This window comes from Brassica oleracea, chromosome C3 (assembly GCF_000695525.1).
Source record: "Brassica oleracea var. oleracea cultivar TO1000 chromosome C3, BOL, whole genome shotgun sequence".
In the NCBI taxonomy this organism is placed as follows: domain Eukaryota; kingdom Viridiplantae; phylum Streptophyta; class Magnoliopsida; order Brassicales; family Brassicaceae; genus Brassica; species Brassica oleracea.
Window position 1 is genome coordinate 23902089 of NC_027750.1, and position 24590 is coordinate 23926678.

General features: G+C 36.9%; 4 protein-coding genes and 1 pseudogene across 6 annotated transcripts; 2 read left to right on the forward strand and 3 right to left on the reverse strand.

The window, feature by feature from the left end:
- Window positions 1–771: 771 nt before the first annotated feature.
- Window positions 772–3567, forward strand: LOC106335723 (mediator of RNA polymerase II transcription subunit 27-like). 2 transcript variants are annotated; one of them, XM_013774320.1, is made up of 8 exons: window positions 772–1162; window positions 1239–1404; window positions 2061–2514; window positions 2586–2645; window positions 2719–2787; window positions 2882–2925; window positions 3012–3170; window positions 3346–3567. In XM_013774320.1, exons 1-7 carry the CDS (start codon window positions 883–885, stop codon window positions 3154–3156), a joined length of 1218 nt encoding a protein of 405 aa, XP_013629774.1. In that variant the 5' UTR covers window positions 772–882; the 3' UTR covers window positions 3157–3170; window positions 3346–3567. The 2 variants fall into 2 exon arrangements, with proteins under 2 accessions (XP_013629774.1, XP_013629773.1); XM_013774319.1 differs by having other exon boundaries at window positions 3012–3407.
- On the reverse strand, window positions 3503–5014 carry LOC106335724. Its single transcript, XM_013774321.1, has one exon. The coding sequence runs from the start codon at window positions 4754–4756 to the stop codon at window positions 3716–3718; it is 1041 nt and encodes a 346-aa protein (XP_013629775.1). The 5' UTR covers window positions 4757–5014; the 3' UTR covers window positions 3503–3715.
- A 2760-nt stretch (window positions 5015–7774) lies between these two features.
- On the reverse strand, window positions 7775–10270 carry LOC106329035 (putative serine/threonine-protein kinase). The gene is made up of 6 exons (XM_013767603.1): window positions 9841–10270; window positions 9502–9614; window positions 9214–9424; window positions 8904–9141; window positions 8684–8834; window positions 7775–8316 (listed from the first exon to the last, which is right to left on the reverse strand). Exons 1-6 carry the CDS (start codon window positions 9911–9913, stop codon window positions 7930–7932), a joined length of 1173 nt encoding a protein of 390 aa, XP_013623057.1. The 5' UTR covers window positions 9914–10270; the 3' UTR covers window positions 7775–7929.
- Window positions 10271–14625: 4355 nt separating this feature from the next.
- Window positions 14626–21705, forward strand: LOC106335777 (importin-11-like). 2 transcript variants are annotated; one of them, XM_013774388.1, is made up of 24 exons: window positions 14802–14942; window positions 15022–15134; window positions 15338–15410; window positions 15500–15561; window positions 15685–15826; window positions 15951–16169; window positions 16329–16395; window positions 16549–16948; window positions 17393–17540; window positions 17678–17838; window positions 18007–18106; window positions 18435–18509; window positions 18636–18770; window positions 18888–18977; window positions 19066–19248; window positions 19331–19435; window positions 19596–19754; window positions 19951–19995; window positions 20070–20291; window positions 20494–20600; window positions 20672–20728; window positions 20851–20920; window positions 21058–21283; window positions 21386–21705. In XM_013774388.1, exons 1-23 carry the CDS (start codon window positions 14802–14804, stop codon window positions 21217–21219), a joined length of 3036 nt encoding a protein of 1011 aa, XP_013629842.1. In that variant the 3' UTR covers window positions 21220–21283; window positions 21386–21705. The 2 variants fall into 2 exon arrangements, with proteins under 2 accessions (XP_013629843.1, XP_013629842.1); XM_013774389.1 differs by lacking the exon at window positions 21386–21705 and having other exon boundaries at window positions 14626–14942; window positions 21001–21193.
- Window positions 21706–22459: 754 nt separating this feature from the next.
- Window positions 22460–24226, reverse strand: LOC106333204 (annotated as a pseudogene).
- Between the last annotated feature and the right edge of the window lie 364 nt (window positions 24227–24590).

Below are 24590 nucleotides of genomic sequence, written 5' to 3' on the forward strand. Positions count from 1 at the left end.
GCTATTTGGTTCAAAAGAGTTATGAAGGAGTTGGGACATGAGATGAACGAGAGCACCATTATTCAATGCGACAACACGTCAACAATTAAGCTATATAAGAACCTTGTATTTCATGGGCGTTGCAAGCATATTGGTGTCAGGTTTCATTTCTTACGTGATCTGGTAAATGAAGGAGAGATAAGCTTGGAACATTGCGGTACTGAAGAACAAGTTGCTGATGTATTCACAAAGGCATTAAAGAGGGAAGTGTTCGAGAAGATGAGAAGCAGACTTGGAGTCTGCTCAGTCAAGGATAAGCTGAATCTTGAAGACCAAGTTTAGCTTAGGGAGGGTTTGTTGGAGCAAAACTACCATTTGAAGTTTGGAGCCGTTGGAGGTTTGATTTAGTCTTTCACGTTTGTTAGTTGTTTCAATAATGTCCTATTCTTTAGGACCAAGTAGTTTCCAGTTCTAGTGGTTTAGTTGCGTTAGTTGTTGCTTTATTTCAGGAGCTCTTTGTTTCATTGTAATGCTACTTATAGCTATTGCTTTCAGTTGAATACAATCTGAGTTTCATAAACACAAAACAGAGCATTTGGGGTTACAGATACAAAACCATTCTGAAACTAATGTGTTATATTCGAATCCAACCTGTATTTGCAAAAATTCATAACAACTGTAATCAGAAAAACCCGACTGAAACCATGGCCTATTTCACAGTAATAATTATTGAACCGGTTAACGTCAGATCCATTTTATAGAGTCAAGACCGGTTAAGGTCTTTCCATATTTGCTACAAACCGGTTAAGGTCCTTCGCCCGTCGTCGCCGTGAAGATTACAGTTCACTGGATCGACCTGTAATCGAGAGAGAGAGAGAGAGATTGATTCTTCATCACAGCTTTATGCAGTCGTTACAGCAGCTCCAACTTCTCCAGAACCCTACCGAGGCGGCGAACAGTCAGTCTGAACTGGAGGCGCCGCCGAAGCAGGTGGCTCAGGCCATGGAGCGACTCAACCAAGCGGCTCGAGTAATCGCCGATATTCGCCTCGGCGCAGACCGTGTCTTCGAAGCCTTGTTCCTAACCTCTCATCCTCGCACCAGCACCACCGATACGTCTCTTCAGCTCTTACTCAAAGAAGACGCATCCATGCGCCAACACCTTCACGATCTCCGTTCAATTGGTACTTTACAAATTGATTCTTTCGTTAGTATCCGATTAGGGATTATAAGGATGGGATGGTGTTGATTGGATCTCAGGGAAGAAGTTGGAAGAGTCTGGGGTTCTCACTGAGTCTCTCAGGTCGAGGAGTAACTCGTGGGGTCTTCACATGCCGTTGGTTTGTCCAGATGGTGCGGTCGTTGCATATGCGTGGAAGAGGCAGCTTGCTGGCCAAGCTGGTGCTTCTGCTGTTGATAGAACTAGGTATGATTATGACATTGTTTCCAAAGATTTTTGTGCATTCTTAACTGATTAGGTTCGAGTCCCGGCGAATTAACATTTCGGCATCGTCATGGACAGGCGTGGTAATACGTGACTAGTCTGGATACCCTTGTATAATTAAAAAAAAAAAAAAGTATGTTGATTCTTATTCTGGAAGTGGCTCCGAATGGTAACATACAACAACTGTGGTACGGTTTTAATAGTAACGACAACGTATATATACATATAAAGATTTTTGTTATTATTAACTGCGGTACCGTGAAGTTTCTTTGATCTGTAGCTTTTGCTAAACTGTTTAATAAAATGATTGGTAGAACAATAGGAATATGCTATTTAAAATTATTATAAAAATTAGTATATAGTAAACTACTTAGAATTGAAGATACATTTGGCTGTTAGTTACTCTTCCTCCTGGAGAGTAGATTGTGGTTTATAGTTCCATCGTCTGTCCAGACTTTCCATTTTGGTTCATACCGTGTGGTGTTTGTTGAAATGATTATTAACCTTACTGGATCATGCAATTTAGAGTGTCATCCGCTATTAAATGCCATGCATTCTCCATATGCTCTTCTCTCGTGAATGATTTGGTTTGTTAAAACTTTGAGTATGTCATCAGATGTGACTCTTGATGACTGTAGGTTAGCTCTCAAGGCTTTTACGGATCAAAAGAGGCGTTTCTTTCCTCACATTGACGATGGAGTAAAGATGGAATCAAGATCAAAGAAACATCGTGCATCCCATTCAGTATTAGAACATGGAGGAGGGGAGCCGTTTGATTGCAAAACATTGCCAGATATACAATCGCGTTTAGAGAAGCTGGTTCCGAATGTGAAGGTGTCTACTTATGGACGGTTGAGCTGGCTCAAAAGAGCTAATTCTTTACCTGGATCAGGCAGTGATGATGATCCTCCAGAAGCATCGAAACTTGTTTTTCAGAGTTCTAGTAAGCTGAGATCAGGGTTAGAGGCTGAAGTCGCTGATAAAGTTGCTGTAATTGAGTTGTATGTTCCATCCGTGTTCAGAGCTGTGGTCTCGTTGAATCCAGCTGGTTCTGTTGATCCAGATTCTGTTGCATTCTTCTCTCCAGATGAGGTAACTTCCATTAGTTAAAACTGATCTTCATAGGATATTGTTTTTTGCTTCATCCCTTCACTTCTTTATAGGGAGGCAGCTACTTACATTCGAGAGGCTTCTCGGCTCATCATGTGTACAAACACATCACGGTAACAGAGACTGCTACTGGTGTTACGAATTTGATTGATTAGGAACTTGCATTAATAAAATATTTTCTTGCAGGAACATGCTTCTACGGTCTTGCAATATTTCCTCGGTTTTGGTACCGGAACCGCTCTGTACTCTCTTCTGGTAAAAGATTTAACAAGGACTCTTTCTGTCTCTGGATTACGTTCTTTTGGATCCGTGGAAGTTAATTTACACCTTTTATTTTCCTCTAATGCAGCTATGGATATGCAGTTTTGAATCCTTATTTAGTAAACCATGCAGGTGATAAGCCAGTCTATAATATTCTTCTGCAGTGTAGCTTTCGTGTTTTCTGTGTAGTAAACTTTTTCACATCTCTTATGGTGTAGTAAATGTGGAAGGCTATTAGCGATGGATAAAAAATCTGCTCTAATTCTACCTCCTCTACACCGAGCTTACCAAGAATTGCCTCTTGCAGCCAACCTCGATGTTTGTGAAGCTTACCACGGCGGTTGCTCTCCAGATGATTCCTAATGATCAGTTAGAAGGTTAGAGAGCTTGCTACTTGGAACATTTTATATGGATCTATAATCTCTGGTTTGTGTCCCATGTTGAGGTTAAATTTTACATTACAGCAGTTTCTTTCTTTGTTTCTCTTCTCGGTTAAGAGACATAGAGGCAAGTGACAAGTGATGGTACATGTGACTGTTGTCTATTTTGTAGATATTTGATCTGTGTCACGAGATGACTGACCAAAGACTTATTTTACTCGGTTCACATTCATATGTTAGTATGTTGCAATAAAAATCAAAGTGAGAAGAAGACAAAGTGTGTCCTGAATCTTGTGCCAGGAGAAGAACGTGTTGGATTCAGAACCAGAAACAGAAAAGATGTTACATTTACCAAAAAAGATGTCTACTTTTCATAGTGATTTTACATTTGAAATTGATTTTTAAGTCCAAACGTGAAACTAAAGAAACACACAGAAGAGTCACTAAAGCAAACAAAAGGGCTAGGAAGAAGAAGAAGAAGAAGATCATACATTTACACAACAACATAAGACAACCTTCCGAAACCAAAACCAAACTCCTCACTACTTCTTGCCTTCTTCAATAACACTCGCAGCTTTCACAGGACATTCCTCTGGAACCACCACCACCATAGACCGCCTCACACCGCATATTGTCCAGAGACACAAAGCCAACACTGCTCCCAAGGCTCCACACACTGCACCCAACACCAAAACACCAAGCATCCCCCATAAACACCCGTTTCTCTCAACACCCTCTTCCTCCTCCGTGGATCTCTCAGCCTCCAATGCTTCATACGGCTGAAGCGGCTCCGAATGCATCCACACCGGAGGAGGATGCCATATCTCAACCCCCCACGAATATAGAAAATGCGCATTTGAAGAGTTCCCGTTTGCAGAGCTCAACCCCACCATGAACTCACCACCACTCCAAAGCTCCTCCAAGTCCACCGAGAAAGAGAAGAACGGATCATACATCTTAACCGAACCGGCTTTTCTAAACCGAACCATCATTCTCTTAGAACTCGCCTCATACTCAACCATACAGCTCAGCCTCCCTCCTTTCTCCATCATCAAGTCACCCCTAAACGAAAGGTTTCTAATTTGAGAACCTATCAAGATTCTCGCACGGTTACCTCCACTGGATACATCAAACTCAAAGCCGACAACCGTCTCGTTCTTTGCGTATCGAAACAGAAACCCTAAAGCAGAGGAGGAGGTGGTGTCTTTCTTACCGAGCAGACCAAGATCAAAACTTGTCGGAACCATTACAAAACCCATGACGTCACTAATCTCGTTAGGCATCGAGAAGGAGAAGTGAGTGGAGAAAGATAACGAGTTCCTCCTCTCTTTACCTTGGAGAAGCTTGATGGGTTTCTTGTAAAGGACTCCTCCCACGCTTCCACTCACTGAGTCAGTCAGCTGAATCGAAGAAGTGGAACTGACTAGCTTCGAATCTCCGAACAGAGACACATCCTTGTCAAAAGTTGGAGACTTCGCCAACCCATCAAATGAAAAGGAGGAGTTCTCATGTGTAGTAGCCATGGTTACATGAACCTCGAAGCACAGAACAAACAGAAAGGATAGAGCTTTGAACATCGCCATAGCTTTGAACAGGGACAAGCTCTTCTTCTTCTTCTTCTTCTTCTGCTAGATGGAATCTTTTAGGAATCGAGAAAGAGTTTTACTTTTTCAAGAAGACAAAAGTAAAGTTGTTTTCTTTGTTTTTGTGTGGATTTACGTGAAGAAGAAGATTAAAATATAATCTTCTGAAGAAACCAGAGACCACGATTCGCTCTCATTCTCTTTCTTGTAGTGCTTGCTGACTAAAGCTTGTGAATGCATTTAATGCTGTTTCTGATTTTTTTTTATTCAATGTTATTATTACATTCTCTCTTGTTTAATATTTGAGATTATGAAACCTATGCGCATTTTCTTCAAAACGTTTATAAAAGACATTAAAATGGTTAAGAGTTGTCGAAGAGGCTTTGCTTCACACATTTTGTTTTACTTACGATCAGATGGTTACATATATGTAAAGACAGCTTGAGTGAATAATACTGTAATAGTGTACTTATAAAGTGAACTCGATCGTCCTACAAAGATAATTAACATTAAATAAATAAAAAAACTCGTTTCAGTGACAAGAAAGAGGGGTCGACATCAATGGACCAATGACAAGAAAGCTCATGGGCAGTCCCCACTTGGCTTTCTTCTTCTTTTCTGATCTCATTTAAAATAATTCTTGTCAAACAAAAAAACAAGAGGTAAGTTCCAATAAATTTCTTAAAGGAAGGATGATGATTCAACAAAAAGACAAAACTTTAAGCGTTTCACAAATTGTAGGTCCAAAAAAATATCTGACCAAACAAGAACAAAACGTATCAACAGTATCTAAAGAATCCAAAGAAAAGCTTACATTCAACACTTTTATGAAATAATGTGTGTTCCTCTCCTCTCAAAGCTGAATGCACTAGCAGAAGTTGCAACAAGAGGTTTTATTTAGGGGTGGGCGTTCGGATTCGGTTCGGATCTATTCGAATTTCGGATTTTCGGGTTTAAAGATTTTAGTCCCATTCGGATATTTCTAAATTTTGGTTCGGGTTCGGTTCAGATCTTTACGGGTTCGGTTCGGGTTAGAATAACCTATTTAAATTGTTTTTAAATTTCAATATTTATTATATCCTTAAAATTTCACAAAATCTATAAAACAAAATAATATATTACATATAAATTTGTATAATATATGTCAAAATACCTAAAATTAACATATAAATTGGTTTGATTTGAATATTTGGATAGAAAATCAGTAGATATTTTAAGTATTTTGGTGTTTTGAATATATTTTAGCTATTTTAGACATTTATTTTTGACTATTTATTTATATTTTCAAGTATTTTAGACAACTTAAAAGTATCTTATATATTTTAGATGTTTTTAATATATATTAAATCTAAAAATAAGCAATATATATTTAGGTATATAAATCTATTTCGGTTATATTCGGGTACCCGAAATACTTCGGTTCGAATTGGATTCGGTTTCGGTTCTTTAGATACCAAAATTCTGAACCCGTTCGGATATTTAATTAATTTCGGTTCGGATTCGGTGTTATTTTTTCGGATCGGGTTCGGTTCGGTTCTTCGGATCCGGGTTTTTGGCCCAACCCTAGTTTTATTAAAGCTAAAAAAAAGTTTTATTACATTGGCAAGAAAGCAAATACATAAAGAAAGATTATTTGTCTTGTTTTAAAACGGTAAAACATTTCATGAGTAAAGAGAGCGTTATGTTGTGAAAGACAAAAAATAGTAGTTGAATTTTAGCTATGTATACAATAGAAACTTACATGTTTTGAAGTCTAAAGATATTTATATAACCATAGTGCTGAGATAATATTGCTTTCCTTATATTTAAAACCACCAGATTTTTATGGGTCCACGGTAGATATACTAAAAGCCTTCGGTTGGGAAGTGCGGTGCCCGCCGAAGATAAAACATTTTTTATGGCAATTTTTTTCAGGTTGTATAGAGGTAATGAAAAATCTTAGAGCGAGAAGAATACAAAAGGATATATGTTGTCCTCGATGCGGAGATCCGGAAGAATCAATAAATCATGTGTTTTTTGAATGTTCTCCAGTACGTCAAGTGTGGGCATTATCTAAAATACCATCGAATCCCAATATTTTTCCTACTTGTTCTTTTTTTGGTAACATGGATCATCTTTTTTGGAGAGTCAATCCAAAGATGGATGACCCACCAATTTGCATGGATATTATGATATATATGGAAAGGTCGGAATAATAAAGTGTTTAGTAATCTGGATATTGATCCAAGTGAAACACTTAAATTAGCGGAATTGGAATCAACACTTTGGGCTGAGGCACATGTACTCACTGATCAGAAGAGGGAGCGTCAGGTATAGACCAGACCCACATTAGCAACTCCAAGACGATGTTGTTTTATAGATGGTTCGTGGAAAGATAAAAAAATATTTTCGGGACAAGGATGGTATAGTACCTTACCGGGCTTCGATGGTTTATTAGGAGCAAGGAATGTAAGAGCATGTCTTTCACATCTTTATTCGGAGGTGGAGGCTTTGATTTGAGCAATGGAATGTATGAAGAATTTACGACAGTCTCAGGTTATGTTTGTAACGGATTGTTCTCAAATGGTAAAAATGGTTTCAGAACCAGAAGAATGACCAACATTTGAAAGTTATCTGGAAGATATCAAGCTTTTACGAAGAAGTTTTCTCAACTCAGACATCGTTCATGTATCTCAAACGGAGAACATACGGGCGGATAGCTTAGCACGCAGTGTTAGGAAACAACCGTCTTTCGTCGTTCACATGGATACAGAGTTACCGATTTGGTTTACAGAGTCAGTCTGTGAATGTCTTGTTGTCAAAAAAAAAAATTGATTCTATGGGTAGACATGTAACCTTATCAAAAGCCTGCATTTCACTTTATTGTTCTTGAACTTGATTTTTCCCACTCAATTAAAACGTAACATAGTTTCCTATCAGCTTTCAACAATCAATGTCCCTTTTATTGTCTATAGAATTGATTAATTGGCTATAGTATCCATTAGAAACAGAACTTTACAACGACAAAAATGCTATGAATCCCACTCACAACAGAAGACTTCTTATTGAATTAATAATATTTCTCTCTTGGTATTTGATCTACTATATCTATATTTAGATATACTAATCCATCAGAAACTAATTAATACACTCAAGAATATATGCATCTGCTCTATCAAAAGAAATAATCATAATCATCTAGGAGCCACCTCTGAAATGCTCTGAAACGAAATAACAGAAGCCGACGACGATCCTTGATTAACAGCTGGGCTTTTCCCTTTGTAACCTTGTGTTGATGAGCTCTCCTGTGAGCTGCTACCTCTAAGACCGAGGCCACGGTGGTTGCCTCCCTTGTTGACACCTCTGTAGACACCAGGCTCCGTTAAGGCAGACTCGTTGAGCTTAATCTCTTTCCTGCTAAGCATCTCCACCACTTGCTTCATGTTTGGTCTCTTTTGTGCCGCGGCTTGAGTGCAGAATAGAGCTACTTTGATGAATCGTATCACTTCTGCTTCAGGAAACTTGGTAAGATATGGATCCACACACTCTAGTAGCCTCCCTTCTTCTCTCAGCTTCCATACCTACCAAACCACTGATTAACTATAAACCATTGATCACAGATAGTTTTGGACAATTCGTCTCTTTTTCCCAAATAGTTTAAGTACATTTTTAAATTATATTTCTGGTTATTTTATATGTAAATATAATTAATATTTATATATATTCGAATATACATTCCGTTCTCGTTTTTCGGTTCGGTTTGGATATATAAATATAGGAATTGTTCGGATATTTAGGTATTCAACAGTTTTGATCCGGTTTTGGTTATTTTAGTTCGATTCTTTGAATATCGGGTAAAATGCCTAGGCCTATCACCACAAAGTTTAGGATGTTTTCATTGACATAGTATATATTGTGTGTTAAGGTATTAGAGTTTATAAGCTTTACCCATTCGACCAGAACCAATAACTCGTCTGTAAAGGCCGCTCTGCTGCTACTACCACCACTTATGACTTCAAGCACAAGTATCCCAAAGCTGTAAACGTCTGCCTTTTTTGTTAACTGACCTAGAAGTGCGTATTCTGGGGCCAAGTATCCCCTGTAGTGTCAGACTTCATTAGCTGAAAACATCTGTAGAGGAAAGATGGAAACATGAAAGGATTCTTACACTGTTCCAGCGACTCGGGTACTAATGTGAGTGACATTGTCTGGAAAAAGCTTTGCCAACCCGAAATCTCCAATCTTGGGAGAAAAGTTTCGGTCTAGTAAGATATTACTCGCCTTGATGTCGCGGTGAACCATCTGAGGCTCGACTTCCTCGTGAAGGAAAGCTAAGCCGGAAGCTGTCCCAACGCAAATGGCAGCTCTTGTGGACCAATCAAGTGGAACATACTTACTCCTTGAACCTAAAAGATCACTCAAACAACATCAGGAGAAAGACAGGACACACAGTGTTGGACTTGGTAGATGAACGTTACCGAGCAAAACACTAGCGAGACTGTTGTTCTCAAGGTACTCATAGACGAGAATCCGATTGTTCCCTTCTATGCAGCAGCCAATGAGGTTAACAAGGTTAGGATGATGAATGTTGGATATCAAGTTGATCTCAGTCAAGAACTCGCGTGTGCCTTGTTTAGATTCTGCTGAAAGTGATTTCACTGCTACTTGTGTACCATCTCTCAATACTCCCTGCAAGATTCAAGAACCATGTTGGTGCATGATTCACTAGAAACATCAAACGTAACATCTTTTCAAACGTTTCTTACCTTGTAGACAACGCCAAAGCCACCACCTCCGATTCTGGTAGATGGATGGAAATCATCTGTGGCTGATCTTAATGAGTTATATGAAAAGACTCTCACATTGTCGGTGCAAATCTCTGAATCATTCAAAGAACCAGAGATCATTAAATTCAAGAACCATTTTCTTTAGCAAAAAAAAAAAAGAGATCAAGAAAGTGACTAAATCAAATTGGTCAACCATTGTAGCAGATTCTTTAACCTAAAAAATTCATTATTACAGTAATGATCACAGGCAAAAACCCCTAAAATAATCAAGAACTTGAACATAAAGTACAAACGTATTGATAATGGTTTTGTATATACCTTCAGCTTCTTTCTGACCAAGACGATCATTTCTTTTGCACTTATCAAGAACTCTGAAGCAATTAAAGAACATCACAAGATCCAGAGAGTATATACAAGAATCACTCCTGGATGTAGACTAAATCTGGATTTGATAGAGATGTAAGAACTAAAAGTTTCCTACAAGAACCTCAAATTTGACCCGTCTCCTGGATACAAACTGAATCTGGAGGAAGAAGAAGAAGAAGAAGAAGAAGAAGAAGAAGAAGCAGAAGATAATGGGTTTGTTTGAAAAGAAGTTGCTTAGTGGGGAAAATTCATTTGGCACAAGAAGACCAAAGAGTTTAATCAACAAGAAATCATCATGAGTTGCTTTTTCTCTTCAACCCTTTTTCGTGTGGATGTCAATAAATTATTGAAGTAGCCAAACCAACTCCAGTCAGAACATATGAACAGTGAAAACGCTAAAAAGTACCTCTGCAATTACTGTCCTTGTATTTTTAATTTGTCATCTGCTGATTGCTATCACAAGAACAAACAAACAAAAATCTTGAAAGCGACAGCTACAAGTCGACGTGACTGATTTATTGATTTTACTCTCGTAAATTAAATGTTTTTTTTTTGAACTTGTAAATTAAATGTTTGCATGATGCGAGATTTTATTATATAAACATCCGATTAATGATAAAACTTTCATTTTCATAATTGTGCTATTTATTATTTTGGAGCACTAGATCATTATTTAACGTGTTAGTGTTGGGTATTGATATACCTCTTTATAAAATTAATTAAGTTACATAATTTTTTTTGAAGCACAATCAGTAAATAGCTCAAAAATTTTCATTTTGTCATTTGCGAAGTTGCATTTTTGGTCAAACGTTATTTTGCAAAGTTTAATGAATTGTTATCTAATTAACATTAGAAGTTAGAACATCTTCGATCTTGATTAATTTTCCACTCTATATTTTATTTTTCAGTAAAAAAATTCTAATCTTACTTTATTTTCAATTCCAAAATAGGATAAATATATATGTTTCAAAAATAGAGTAATCTAATTATTATTTTTCTTATAATTTTATTTTTATTCTGAAATAAAATATGACTAGAATAAAGGTATAAACTAAAATTTTTTGAAATTATTTCATTTTGAAAAAAAAGGTAGAATAATGCATTGAAAAATGCCATTTGACAATTTTCATCTCCCAAGAAAATAAATTGCAGAAAAGTCTAAACGTATTAGTGGCCAGTCGTTGCATCTCTACCATTGAGTCATTGACACCTTATCTACTATAGTAAATTGGAAATTTAGTAAAATATAAGAACTACTCCTCCCGTTTTATATTAAATGTCGTTGTAGAAAAAAAAATTCGTTACAAAAAAAAATATCGTTTTCGATTTTCAATGCAAAATTTATTAGTTTTATTCAGTAATTTATTTTTCTATTGGTTGAAATATGGTTAGGTGTATTGGTAATTGTGTTTTTATATAGGAAATGTACAAAATTAATTGTTTTCTTAATCCGTGTGTACAAACCCAAAACGACACTTAATATGAAACATATGGAGTAATATCTAATATCTATCGTTAAAAACAGGAAAATTATTTTTTTAGACCCAAAAAATGATAACTATGTCTTTTTTAACTGATCTCATATACTTTATGTCTCATTAGGCTAATTGTTTTCAAAATGACAATAATGCTCTTAAAATTTAATTTTAATTTTGTAATTATAATTAACAAAACAATTGTTAAATATCCCATTAAAATATAATAAAAAATGTGCTCGATCAAGCGGGACCGATCAACTCGTTATCACAAGGTCGATCTGACCGGTCGATCCAGGTCATTATGCAGAACAAAAAAAACTCAGAACATATACTGATCGACCTGATCCATTTCACTCGATCGGCAAAGGTCGATTTCATTTGGATCGATTGATCTCTAATTGTACACCGATCAATCCCGTGCCCATGTAAGTATTCTAAATCGATTTTCTGGTTTTTTCGGTTGTATCCGGTTTGATTCACACTTAATTTGAACCGACCAAACACTATTTCAACTCTTTAAACTCGATTTTTTTTTGGGATGAAACCCATCATTTCTCATCTCGTCCACGAACAGAAGGGAGAAAATCAAAGTCCCACGTTCATAAACCCTAATTCACTCAATTTCACTCTGATTTGGACAATTCTCCAGCCTAACCCATACGATTTCGTGAGCTTTTTACGAATCTATCACTCTTTCGTTCGATCTGCAAAGGTATGAAACTCTGTCTCCATTTCTAGAGTTTGAAAATACAAAGGTAAAAGGTGATTTTTTTGAGTTTGTTAGGATGTTTAGGCTTCAATCGTGTGTTAAGGTGAATTTTTTGAGTTTGTTAGGATATTGTTTTTTCAAAAATCGATTTTTCAAAATATGAAACTGAATATTTTTCCAAATAATTTTATTTCCATATTTTTCGGAACTGATTATTCTTATCCGTAGAATACAATAAATCTGTAAAAATCGATTTCTACAGGTTTTTAAAATTATAGTAATGTGTAGATTTTGATTTCTACAGGTTTTAGATTTACAGTAAATCTGTAGAAGTCGATTTTTATAGATTTATAGTAATGTGTAGATTTCGATTTCCGCAGATTTTAGACTTATAACAATCTGTAAATTCTTATTTTTACATATTTTAGAGCCATAGGTTAAGCGCAGAATCTATATTCTAAATATTTTTAGAATACCCTTATTTACGTGTTCTAAACATAGTAGATTCAATGAAAAATGTGGATTTTGTTTTCTACTTTGTAAAATGTCAATTCTACTTTATTTAGAATATAATCTGAAATTATTATTTAAACATTTTTAGAACTGAAAAATACCACCAAGTTCATATATGTATTTTATTAGTAGTTAATATTTTTCCAAATTTTTTGTTTGTAAAACTATTTATTTAATTTATTTTCAAAAATATTAAAAATTATTATAGACAAAATAATACAAAATAAATATTAGTATAAAAGGACATAGTTATCATTTTTTTTTGTCTAAAAAATTTTTTTTCAAAAAATAATAATCTATCGTTAAGTTTTGATTACCAAACTACACGGCACATGAAGTTTGACGTTGTTGTTATTGTCGCCGTTCACAATACTACGTGTTTCTCTTTTTCTTTCTTTTTTTTTTAATCTCAAAAAAGTGTTTACAGTCTACATTTTATGTTTTGGAAGAAACAAAAACAAATCGTCATCAAACCACCCTTAACTTGACATCATCTTTATGCTAAATAGTAATCATCTAAAGAGAAAAATCAGTTTCCTAAAGATCCCAAAATAAACAAAAATTTCTTTCCGTCTTTCTTTTATTAATGCATCGATTGTGGTGGAGTTGTGGCACGTCACCACTTGCTGGTCAAGTAAGGTCTGATTTTGTTGTTCTCAAAACGTGATGGCCCTTATCCTCCCAAAATCCCAGTGACTTTTTTCCCCTCCCAATGACTTGTTCTTCTAGCTAGTAAGTTGACTTCTCATAGAAAGCAAATGAGACAAGTTGTGTAGATGCTCCCTTACTTACTTCTCATAGAAAGCAAATGAGACAAGTTGTGTAGATGTTAACTTACTTACCACTAGCTAGAAAACCCGAAACCATTGACTTGTCTCTGTTTCATATATCCATCATTATGTTTAGAAGGTGACTGGTATTATGTTGAATTCATGGAATGCCTACGAATTGCAAAGTAATCTGGAGCAAGCTGGTCTTTATTCAGAATCATCTTGTGTAGTTTTTAAAATAGCCTTCTTCATAGCGGGTGTTACGATCGATGTAAAGGCGCCTTTTGTCTAAAGCCATAGAAATCTATCAATGTTAAAATAAATAAGATTCAAAGATTCTTTGCAAAATTGCGTTTAGTTTTTAGTGGGTTTAAATAATGATACAAAAATGAGTTTGGCTGTTATCGGACATATAAAAATTCGATGAAAATATAGTGGTTATGATACCTTTCATATCTCTTGTACAGTTTAGGTATATATATACGTGAATTCATGTAGAACTTATACACCATTAGCAGTTGCTTTGTGAGGTAACATCTATGAAGGGAAAAATACATTTGATGATAATAATAATAGTTTCATCTTACTTCACACAATACTTTCTCATGTTAATAGTTTTACTTTATTTGTAGATTAGAACACATTAACGTCTTACATCATGTATCTTTTTCTGGATCAATTAGAACATATTAACATTAACATTTTTAATCATGTATATTTATTTTAAAATATGCTCCAGAGTTTCTAATAACTTATAATAATTACAAATTAATAGTTCTATGTTCATGGAGATATATTACTAAATCTATGTCACTCACGAAGTAGCTTGCAGCACAATAAACTTGAAAAGAGAAACCTTTTCTTAGCGGTAAAATCATGTACATACATCTCTGAAATTAACCCTGGCGAAACAAAATATTCATCTGATCTGAACTTTGGGGGGGGGGGAATGAGTTACTTACAAAACTATTGGGGTTATTCTGTATTTCTCAAAATTAAATTCCGTTAGCTTCAAGTTTCAAATTAAGGCGGGTATTTACACGTAGCTAATATAAAATTCCCACGAATCTTCACAAATAAGAATCTAGCTGCGATCACGCGCTATAATAATTGGGCCTTTGAATCTTGGACCAACGGCCCAAGTTAAAGTCTCCGGCTCGGTGATCGGAATCCGATCAGTGCGACGGTAAGTTTTTTTTTTCTTCTTTTACGACTGTGAAAAAATGTTATCGCATACGCCACTGTCCTTGGTGCATTGTTGTTAGAAAAATTGAAAAAGAAGACGACGTGGCAAGGAGACGATCTTCTTTGTCTTCTCTCTACGTCTCTTACTAGCTTCGCGTTTCTATCTCCGCCGCCAGATTCTATTCTCGCCGCCGAAGCCTCGATTATTAGGTCAAGGATTTCGTCGGATCTCGCGGAGGAGGACGGAGATTGCCTCTGATGGCGTTGACAGCTTCCGATTTACCGGCGATGTACTCGTTGCTAGCGAATTCCATGAGCGGCGACGAGTCCGTTCGTCGGCCGGCGGAGGCGGCTCTTTCTCAGTCGGAGAGCAGGCCTGGTTTCTGCTCCTGCCTCATGGTTCGTTTTCTAATCATATACTCTTGCGCCTTGGATTCTGCTGCTTGATTGATTCACTTCCTCTCGTTTTTGGTTGCAGGAAGTGATTGCGTCTAAGGATTTGGTGTCTCATGTGGACGTTAGGTTGATGGCGTCTGTTTACTTCAAGAACAGTATCAACCGTCATTGGAAGAGCAGACGAAATGCTTCATCGTAAGTTCGATCTTCTCCCGAATTAATTGCTGATAAGTGGATTGGTCCGGTTATATTATATATTATTAAGGATCCCTTCCGATACCGATGTGTGATTACACTTGCTGGCTGGATTAGACTTTTGGATGTGTAGTGGCGTGAGCTCTGTGAAGTTACTACTCTATTACTTAGGCTTTGACACTCTTTGCTTGGAATTTTCACAGGGGTATAAGCAATGAGGAGAAGATTCATTTGAGGCAGAAGTTGTTGTCTCACTTGAGAGAAGAGAACTACAAGGTGTTGTAACTTGTAACGTTAGCATTCCGTGGCTGCATCAACGGTGACATATAGTGGAAATGTATCTCATTTTATTTGCTTTGTTGCAGATAGCGGAGATGTTGGCTGTTCTCATATCGAAGATAGCCCGCTTTGATTATCCTAGGGAATGGTCACCATTTTCACTTTATTACTCTAATTAACTTGTGACACTATCTTCTTTGGTTTTAGAGTTTTTTTTTTGGATTGATTCTCTTAGCGAAATAAATGGTTTTTTTGTGCTTCGTGATGTCAGGCCTGACCTGTTTTCGGTACTTGCGCAACAGCTTCAGTCAGCTGACGTTCTTGCTTCTCACAGAATCTTGATGATTCTTTTTCGAACGCTAAAAGAGTTGTCCACTAAACGTCTCACGGCAGATCAGAGAACTTTCGCTGAGGTGTGTCTGCTACTATGTCTTCATCCCTTAGATCAATTTATTTTCTCCTATTGCGTATATTGTAGGATCAAAGCTTGGATCTTTGCTTTAGTTAAGGATAAGGTCCAGTTTATTTTGTTGGCAGATCTCGTCGCAACTCTTCGACTTTAGTTGGCACCTTTGGCAAACTGATGTACAAACAATTCTACGTGGCTTTTCAACAATGGCTCAGAGCTATGGTTCAAATAGTGCCGAGCAGCATCACGATGAGCTTTTTCTGACTTGTGAGAGGTGGTTTCTATGTTTGAAAATAGTCCGCCAACTCACAATTTCAGGGTTTCAAAGCGATGCCAAATGCATACAGGTAGATACACTATACTTCTCCTTGATACTTTTCAGTTCTTTATTACATCCATGTTCCTTCTATGAACTAGTGGAATATTTTCATGCATAATTCGCTCTTTCTCTCAGACATTTACTCTACATGCAGATATATGATATACAACTAACTCTTTTCTTTCAGGAGATTAAACCAGTGAAAGAAGTATCTCCTCTGCTCTTGAATGCGGTTCAGTCGTTTCTTCCATACTGTGAGTTGGTTTTTAGCTTATGGACCTTTTTTCTTGCATATAACAAAAGCACCCAGAACTCTGTATTAAAGAAGATTTTTCCTCTATTTCTTCGCTTCAATCTACACCCCATATATGTACACTTTTGCTAACTTGTTCAAAATCTTCATATAGATTCATCTTTTCAGAATCGAGATCCTAAATTCTGGGAGTTTGTAAAGAAGGCATGTGTCAAGCTGATGAAAGTCTTAGCCGCAATCCAAAGCAGACATCCTTATTCCTTTGGAGATAAATGTGTTCTTCCAGTCGTAGTGGATTTCTGCTTAAACAAGATAACAGATCCTGAACAGGCATCGTTGCCGTTTGAAGAATTTTTTATTCAGTGTATGGTGATGGTGAAATCTGTGCTTGAGTGTAAAGAGTATAAGCCTAGTCTAACTGGTCGAGTGATGGATGAAAATGGAGTTACATTTGAGCAGAGGAAGAAGAATGCTTCAAACGCAGTTAGTGGCATTGTGTCTTCACTTTTACCCAACGAAAGGATAGTTCTTTTGTGCAACATACTAGTGAGAAGGTATCCTTCTAACCAACAATAAGATGTGTGAATCCAATTATGCCTTAGTTCCTTATTAAGGTAATTTGAAAGTAGATAATTTTCATTTACCAGTGCAAAGTCCAAAACAAAATATGATATGATAATCTTATTGAGACATAACGATCTTATTGCTTACATCTATGTTTCTCTGTTCTCAGTATCTTCACCCTTAAGTTATAAGTATCGTTATTGTATGGACATACTCAGCCATGTAACATTAAGGAGAGTCACTGACGTGCATGTAATAGTTGAGAAGGGATTGTTACTCTTGGGACCTTCTGGATTTAGTTTGAAAAATATTGCATGGATCGTCTTAATGCTTTCATGCATTCCTACCTCCATACAGTCACCGCTCTATGGTGGTCGTATTAATGATGCCGGGGAAAATACTTTACTAAAATTTAATCATCAACATTTCAACAGGTATTTTGTTCTAACAGCAAGTGACCTAGAGGAGTGGTACCAAAACCCTGAGTCCTTTCATCACGAGCAGGACATGATTCAGTGGTCTGAGAAATTGAGGCCTTGTGCAGAAGCTCTATATATGGTTTTGTTTGAGAACTACAACCAAGTAAGTAGCAGATAGTCTTAAGCATTTCAGCCTGTTCTGAAAAGTATGCTAAATCTAACCCAAAAAATAAGAGTGAAGAAGTCTGCTAATTTATATAAATTGATACTTACTCTTTCTGTCTCCATTGTTGTGAACAGCTCCTAGGACCTATTGTTGTGTCCATCCTTCAAGAAGCAATGAATAATTGCCCCCCTTCTGTCACTGAAATAACACCAGCGCTGCTTCTCAAAGATGCAGCATATGCTGCTACTGCATATGTCTACTATGAGCTCTCGAATTATCTTAATTTCAGAGATTGGTATGCTCTTTGATCTTTTAATGCCTACGCTATCTTCATCTCGTTTAAACATGGCTGTGTAATTCGTAAAGAAACCTTCGTTTTGCCAGTCAGCAGAATGTGACAAGAGTTTTTGATTAGTTAAGTAAATAACGTGCCCTTCTTAATGATCGGGCGATTTGGCTGCAGGTTTAATGGTGCACTATCCCTTGAGCTGTCAAATGACCATCCAAATAGGCGTATCATCCACCGAAAAGTAGCAATGATATTGGGACATTGGGTTTCAGAGGTAATGTTGTTTTACTTTGGCTTTACCTTTTTTATGCTGCAAATATTGACTACACTTAGAGGAAATTGCATCATATGTTCTGTAGAAAATGCATCTTATCACTGCATGAAAGATGATTATGGCATAAATATGCAAAATGAAGTAATGTCTTGTCCGAATAAGTTGAGTTAGAGGAATAATCATCCAAAAGCAAAACAATTTGGCTATTTTGTAACAAGACGTTAATAGGATTAGTTGCCCTTTTGATTTTTGTTATCTACTCTACCATAGGTTTTCTTAATTATTTATTTGTTTGAAAATTTGTTGACTGATGGTAATAACCTTTCAGATTAAAGATGACACAAAAAGAGCAGTCTATTGTTCTTTGATAACATTGTTACAGGACAATGACCTCGCTGTCAAGGTAGTCTCATCCTATCACATATTTGTTGCTTTTCTCTTACTGTCTTGCATTAAGGTCGGATTTTATTTACTCCCGTTTTTTTGTATTTTGTTAGCTGCCTCTGAGATTTTCTGTTTTCTTATGTAGCTGGCAGCTAGTAGGTCATTGTGCTTACATGTTGAGGATGCGAATTTCTCGGAGCAATATTTTATTGATCTTCTTCCAATCTGTTGGGAGTCATGTTTCAAAATGGTTGAGGAAGTTCAAGAGTTTGATTCGAAGGTACATGATTTAGCTGCCTCAAATTCATTACAGCCTTCCATTCTTGTCATTCTTCTTCCTCAAATGACGCAGACGGTTCTCTATCTCTCCATCTAATTATCCTTTCTTTTTTCTCAGGTTCAAGTTCTGAACTTGATTTCTGTTCTTCTTGGGCATGTTAGTGAAGTCACTCCGTACGCACAAAAGTTGGTGCAATTTTTCCAGAAGGTATAATCGCATTTTTAGCTGTATATGTTTATTCTTATCTTGGTGCGCAATTGATATCTTATTATCTACGTGCTTGACTTAAGAACAGGTGTGGGAGGAATCTTCTGGTGAAAGCCTTCTACAGATTCAGCTTCTTGTTGCACTGCGGAGTTTTGTAATTGCGCTTGCTTATCAGTCTCCCATCTGCTATAGCATACTGCTTCCAATACTCCAAAAGGGAATTGACATTAATAGCCCTGATGCACTCAACCTTCTGGAAGATAGCATGGCAGTAAGTTTCCACTTCGTAACATATATACCTTTCTTTTCTGCTGATACAAATGTGATACAAAAATGACGCTGAACATATGCAGTTATGGGAAACCACACTTTCCTATGCTCCTATGATGGTGCCCCAGCTACTAGCATGCTTTCCCTATATGGTGGACATCATTGAAAGAAGTTTCGATCACTTACAGGTTAGCTTTTTAAGTTTTCAAGGAGTTAACGTCTTGATTCGTTAATAACCTAAAGTCGCAGTTCAGATCTATTGAAACATGCTGTGTCAATCATACCTTAAAGACATTCAAAATGACCATATGCCCCTTAATTTTTGCACTAACATCTTAACCAAAGTAGGTTGCTGTCAGTATCATGGAATCATACATCATTTTGGATGGAGGGGAATTTCTTAATATGCATGCTTCAAGTGTAGCAAAGATTCTTGATCTTATTATTGGAAATGTAAATGATAAGGGGTTACTCTCGATTCTTCCGGTGATTGACATCTTAGTTCAGGTGCGTTTAATTTCTCACTTTCTTAATTACATACCCTTATCTTTTGGATTACATATAAATTGACCAGTGATGGAACTTTTATTGCATCATTACGATGTATAGTGTTTGTCATGACTGTTTTCACATGTGTGTATGTTTGAAAGTGTGGACAAATAACAACTTCTTGATTTAAAATATTTGCTCTTGTATTGAACAGTGTTTTCCTGCGGAAGTGCCCCCTCTCATCAACAGCTGTTTACAGGTAAATTTCGAGTTCTCTTTTTGATTGATGAAAGATTCATATTCTTCCTTGAAACACTTGTTGACATCTCTCAGAAACTGGTTATTATTTGCTTGAGTGGTGGGGATGACCGAGATCCATCCAAGACGGCAGTTAAAACGTTCTCAGCTGCTATCCTGGCGAGGATTCTGGTGGTGAACACCACTTACTTGGCCCAGTTAACATCTGATTCATCTCTGTCAGTGTTACTCCAACAAGCAGGGGTCACAATCGAAGACAGCGTACTCTTTTGCCTCACCGACATTTGGCTCGACAAGGTCAGTGGTGAAGTATTTTGAACAATTGGTTGTTTGACCAGCTTTCTGGAACTTTTAACTGGTTTTAGAATGTGCTTTGCGGAATCTTTCATGTTGTTAAATGGTCTTTCTTTTTGATCCTAAGCAATAGCTCTTTTCTAAACCACTCTGCATGTTGCATATTATCCTCCGACTCACTTTATTATTACATCTACTCGTGCAGGTGGATAATGCGTCTCCCATGCAAAAAAAGACATTTGGATTGGCTCTTTCCATAATACTTACACTTAGAATGCCTCAAGTTCTCGACAAGCTTGATCAAATACTAAGGTACATGCTTGCACAATCGAATATTAACAGCTGGATTTATGTATCTATATTGATCGTGTTCCTGGAAACAGTACATGCACCAGTGTAATCCTTGGTGGAGACAAAGATCTAACAGAAGAAGAATCAAGGTAATATTACGTTTAATTCTTGTAGAAGTACACAGTTTGCAAGCCAGTTTTGTGATTTGTTATTGAACTGTTAACAATACTTGGTATTTATTATCTGAAAAACATACAATATGTAATTCCAGCGGCGACATGAGTTCAAGCAGGTCTCAAGGGGAAGGAACCCCACCTAGCAAAGAGTTACGTAAAAGTCAGGTAAAAGCTAGTTTGTAAAAAATTTGTGATTTGTTATTGAACTGTTAACAATACAAAATCTTTTTTTTTTAACGAAGCAGCTTCCACAAAACCACTGACTCTAACGCAGCTTGTAAAATTTTCTATCTTGTTATAAGATCAAAGTTTCCGATCCAATCTACCAGATGTCATTGGAGAATTCAGTGCGTGAGAACCTTCAGACATGTTCTACACTGCATGGAGATGCCTTCAATTCTGCCATCAGTAGGATACACCCATCAGAGCTTGCACAAGTGAAGCAAGCTTTAAAACTGCCGTGATTAAATATTCTTTTGCCTCTTCATTGGTTGATTCCATATCACTTAAAAGAGCGGCAGTATTCAAGTGAGTTTCTGATCCCTCATTATTGAGTCTTGTATTTGTATATGGTATGGTGATGTATCTCCACCATTTGAGCTGACTCGCAACTTCATCATATCTGTTCAGGTGAATGAGTGAGCTTTTCTTCTCTTTACCATATGCGTTGTCTCCTCTGCGTCCTTGGCGGTTTGAGGAACTCTGGTACGTGCGTGAGGTGCGTCTCCTTGAGCTCCCCGTGGGAATTTTTGCCCTGCAAGGACAAAAGGAGAGGGTCGTTAGAACTTCTTTTTTACTTTCTTTCATATGCTTGAGTTTAATATGTCAGTTCATTCTTTCAATACATGCTTCAAAACCAACACAGAACATCAGTTATATCCGGGTATATTGTGTCCCAATAGTTCTCATAACAATATATGAAGAGAAGGGTGGGAGTGTTGTTGAGTTTCTTTCTTCACGTTCCTATTCTGTTGATTTATATTTTTCCAGAATTTGGTTCCATTTGCTATTTTCTTGATTCGAGATTTTATGCAAACTAACAGAGTTTTAGGCAATTAAAAGCCCATATGCTGGTGGTAGGCCTAGGATTTATCCGAGATCCAGATTTGATCCGATCCGAAAATCCGGATATCCGTAGAGACCGAATCCGGATCTTGATAGTAAAATGTTGGATCCGTCAAAGTCGGGTCCGGATCTGGATATCTTGATTTTTTAGTCCGGATATCTAGATCCGTAAGTTTTATTAATAATTATTTCAAAAATAATAATATATATATATATATATATATATATAAACTAATTTTATTAATATATTTTCATTTTTATAATAGTATATATAAATTTTATGTCAATTTTGTAATATTATACATAGAAATAATTAAAAACATTATATATTTTTTTATTTTTTAATTATTGTTAATATTTTATATATATTAATATTATTTATTTATTTATTTTAAGGATCTATATACGAATCCAGATATCCGCTGGATATTACAATTTTTAGAAAGATGTCCGACGTCCAGATATTTGAGAAACTCGGATCCGGATAAAGATAGTAAAATTATGGATCAGCCGAATAAAGATCCGGATACCTTAAAATTGTCCGGATACCCAATCCGTGTCGGGACTAGTTGGTGGATATATCAATTTTTATTAGATCGCTTAATCATATTGTCGTGGGATTTGAAACACATTTTCGTGTAATGAGAAATTCTTGTATTAATGATCACCAACAAATCCAATATGGCAACTAATCACTTTGTTTTCCCCTTGAGTGTGTGCTTCGAAGACTCTTCACTTCCGGTACTGTCGAATCTCTTTTACAACGCCGTCGGTCAACGAGTCAACATCATGATTCTTCCCGTAAAATTTCACAAAACTCATCTCCGGACTCATCAAGTACCTATATTCCACACAAACACAATATTAAAACACTACAACGCAAGAAGAAACAATCAAGCTTCCTAACAAATACTCTGTAAAAGGGATAACAAGTAGACACGTACATGACTATAGAGTGATCAACGAGATAGTCTGAATCTTCCTCTTCTGTCTTCATGTAGTACACCCGGTAGGAACGGGCCACAGATTTGATTTCTTCAGGGCTCCCGGTTAACCCAACCAATTTCGGATGAAATTCTACAATAAACCATATGAATTTTGGTTTCAAGAAACAAAATCATCTTTACCGAGTTAAGAAGATAATCTACTACCTTTGACATATTCATGTACTTGCTCAACTGTGTCCCTTTCAGGATCCACAGAGATAAACACTGGAACCACATCTACTCCAGACTTTTCCTCTGTGTAAAAAATGGGATACAGCCTTCGCGAAAACTATACCCACACAAAATGAAAAAAAAAAATGTGAAGACAACTCACTGATTTTGTCAATGGAAGCAGATAACTTAATAAGCTCGTCAGGACATATATCAGGACAATGAGTGAACCCAAAGTACAAGATGGTCCATTTTCCCATCAGGTCTTTCTCCGTAACACGTTTCCCATCGTCTCTTATAAGACTGAATGGTCCTCCAATGGCTGCTTTCCCAGCAGATGGTCCTTCCTTCACGGCTATAGAATTGGTATTTATATCTAAAAGACGCCATCAAGAAACCAGGTCAATATACATACAAGAATAGAGAAAAGCAATAATATTGGAAGTCAATGTGAGATGATAACTAAGCATTTACTGAGTGCTTAAAGCGATCAAAATCCATCACTAACAAGATCAGTAGTTTTATTAAAGCTACAAACCATGCATTCAATTAGCAGAGTTTCTTATAATACATTTCAGATATTGAGAGAGCTCGCTCAAAATCCTAGCATCCTAGTATACAGTGTTTGTCACGTAACGGTAGTCTGCATGATATAAAGTTGTGACATTGCTAACAAAAAAAAAAAAAAAACTCACCATGAGATGAGTACCGTGGATATGACGTTTCTTCTCCCTATCATAATAGTAGACCAGTCCAGCACCAGTAGCAAACAGCAAGAAGAAGCTCATCCACGAAACCGGCTGTATTTACCAAAATGCCACCATCAAGACATCATCATTAAGTCTTTTAACAGAACCAGCGTTCAGAACTTCAGATAATAACACACGTGGTTCGGTAATGGTAAACATCTATCAAAAGGGAAAAATGGAGTTTTACCGCTCCACGAACGTCTTTTCCGGAACCACGTTCGTGTTTCTGATCAGAACCGCCGTCGGATCCTCCAGATTTTGTTTCCGGGTCGTTAGATTTAGGAAGCTTAGAGGTTGTATGGGAAGCGGAAGTGCTCAGCTAAGTGAAAATAACTGTCGAACCGGTCGAGGAAGAGAGGAATCTACTCCTTGACGAAGCGCGTCGGAGATGCACGGCGGAGATAGTAGAACGCTTGAGGAGCGAAGTCGGTGACGAAGACGGCTTGCGGTTCTATGTAGAGCAGACGCCATTGACGACGGTGCTTTCGCAGACTCGTTGGGGTTTATTAGTCTTGAAGAGAACAGAAAGGTTTTTACGATGTAATAAACTTCTAGTAAACGGCAAGGTTTGCGCACGCCCTTCACATAAACACCATAATGTTTGGTACGATAGGTCCCACTGTCTCGTTGCGAACGCCCTTCCATACTGCTTGGTACGTCAGGCCCACTGTTGTCTAGCGATACGGCCCATTAAGCTAGTTTAGACTTTATTAGGTATCCATTAATGTATTTCCGTTTTCCACCCTAAATTAACACATCTATCAATGTATTCCGCCTGTATCACAACCATAAAGATAAGTATATTTTGGTGAAATTTACGGTTAGGCAGTCAAGATCATAACATCTGTTTCCCAAACATATCTA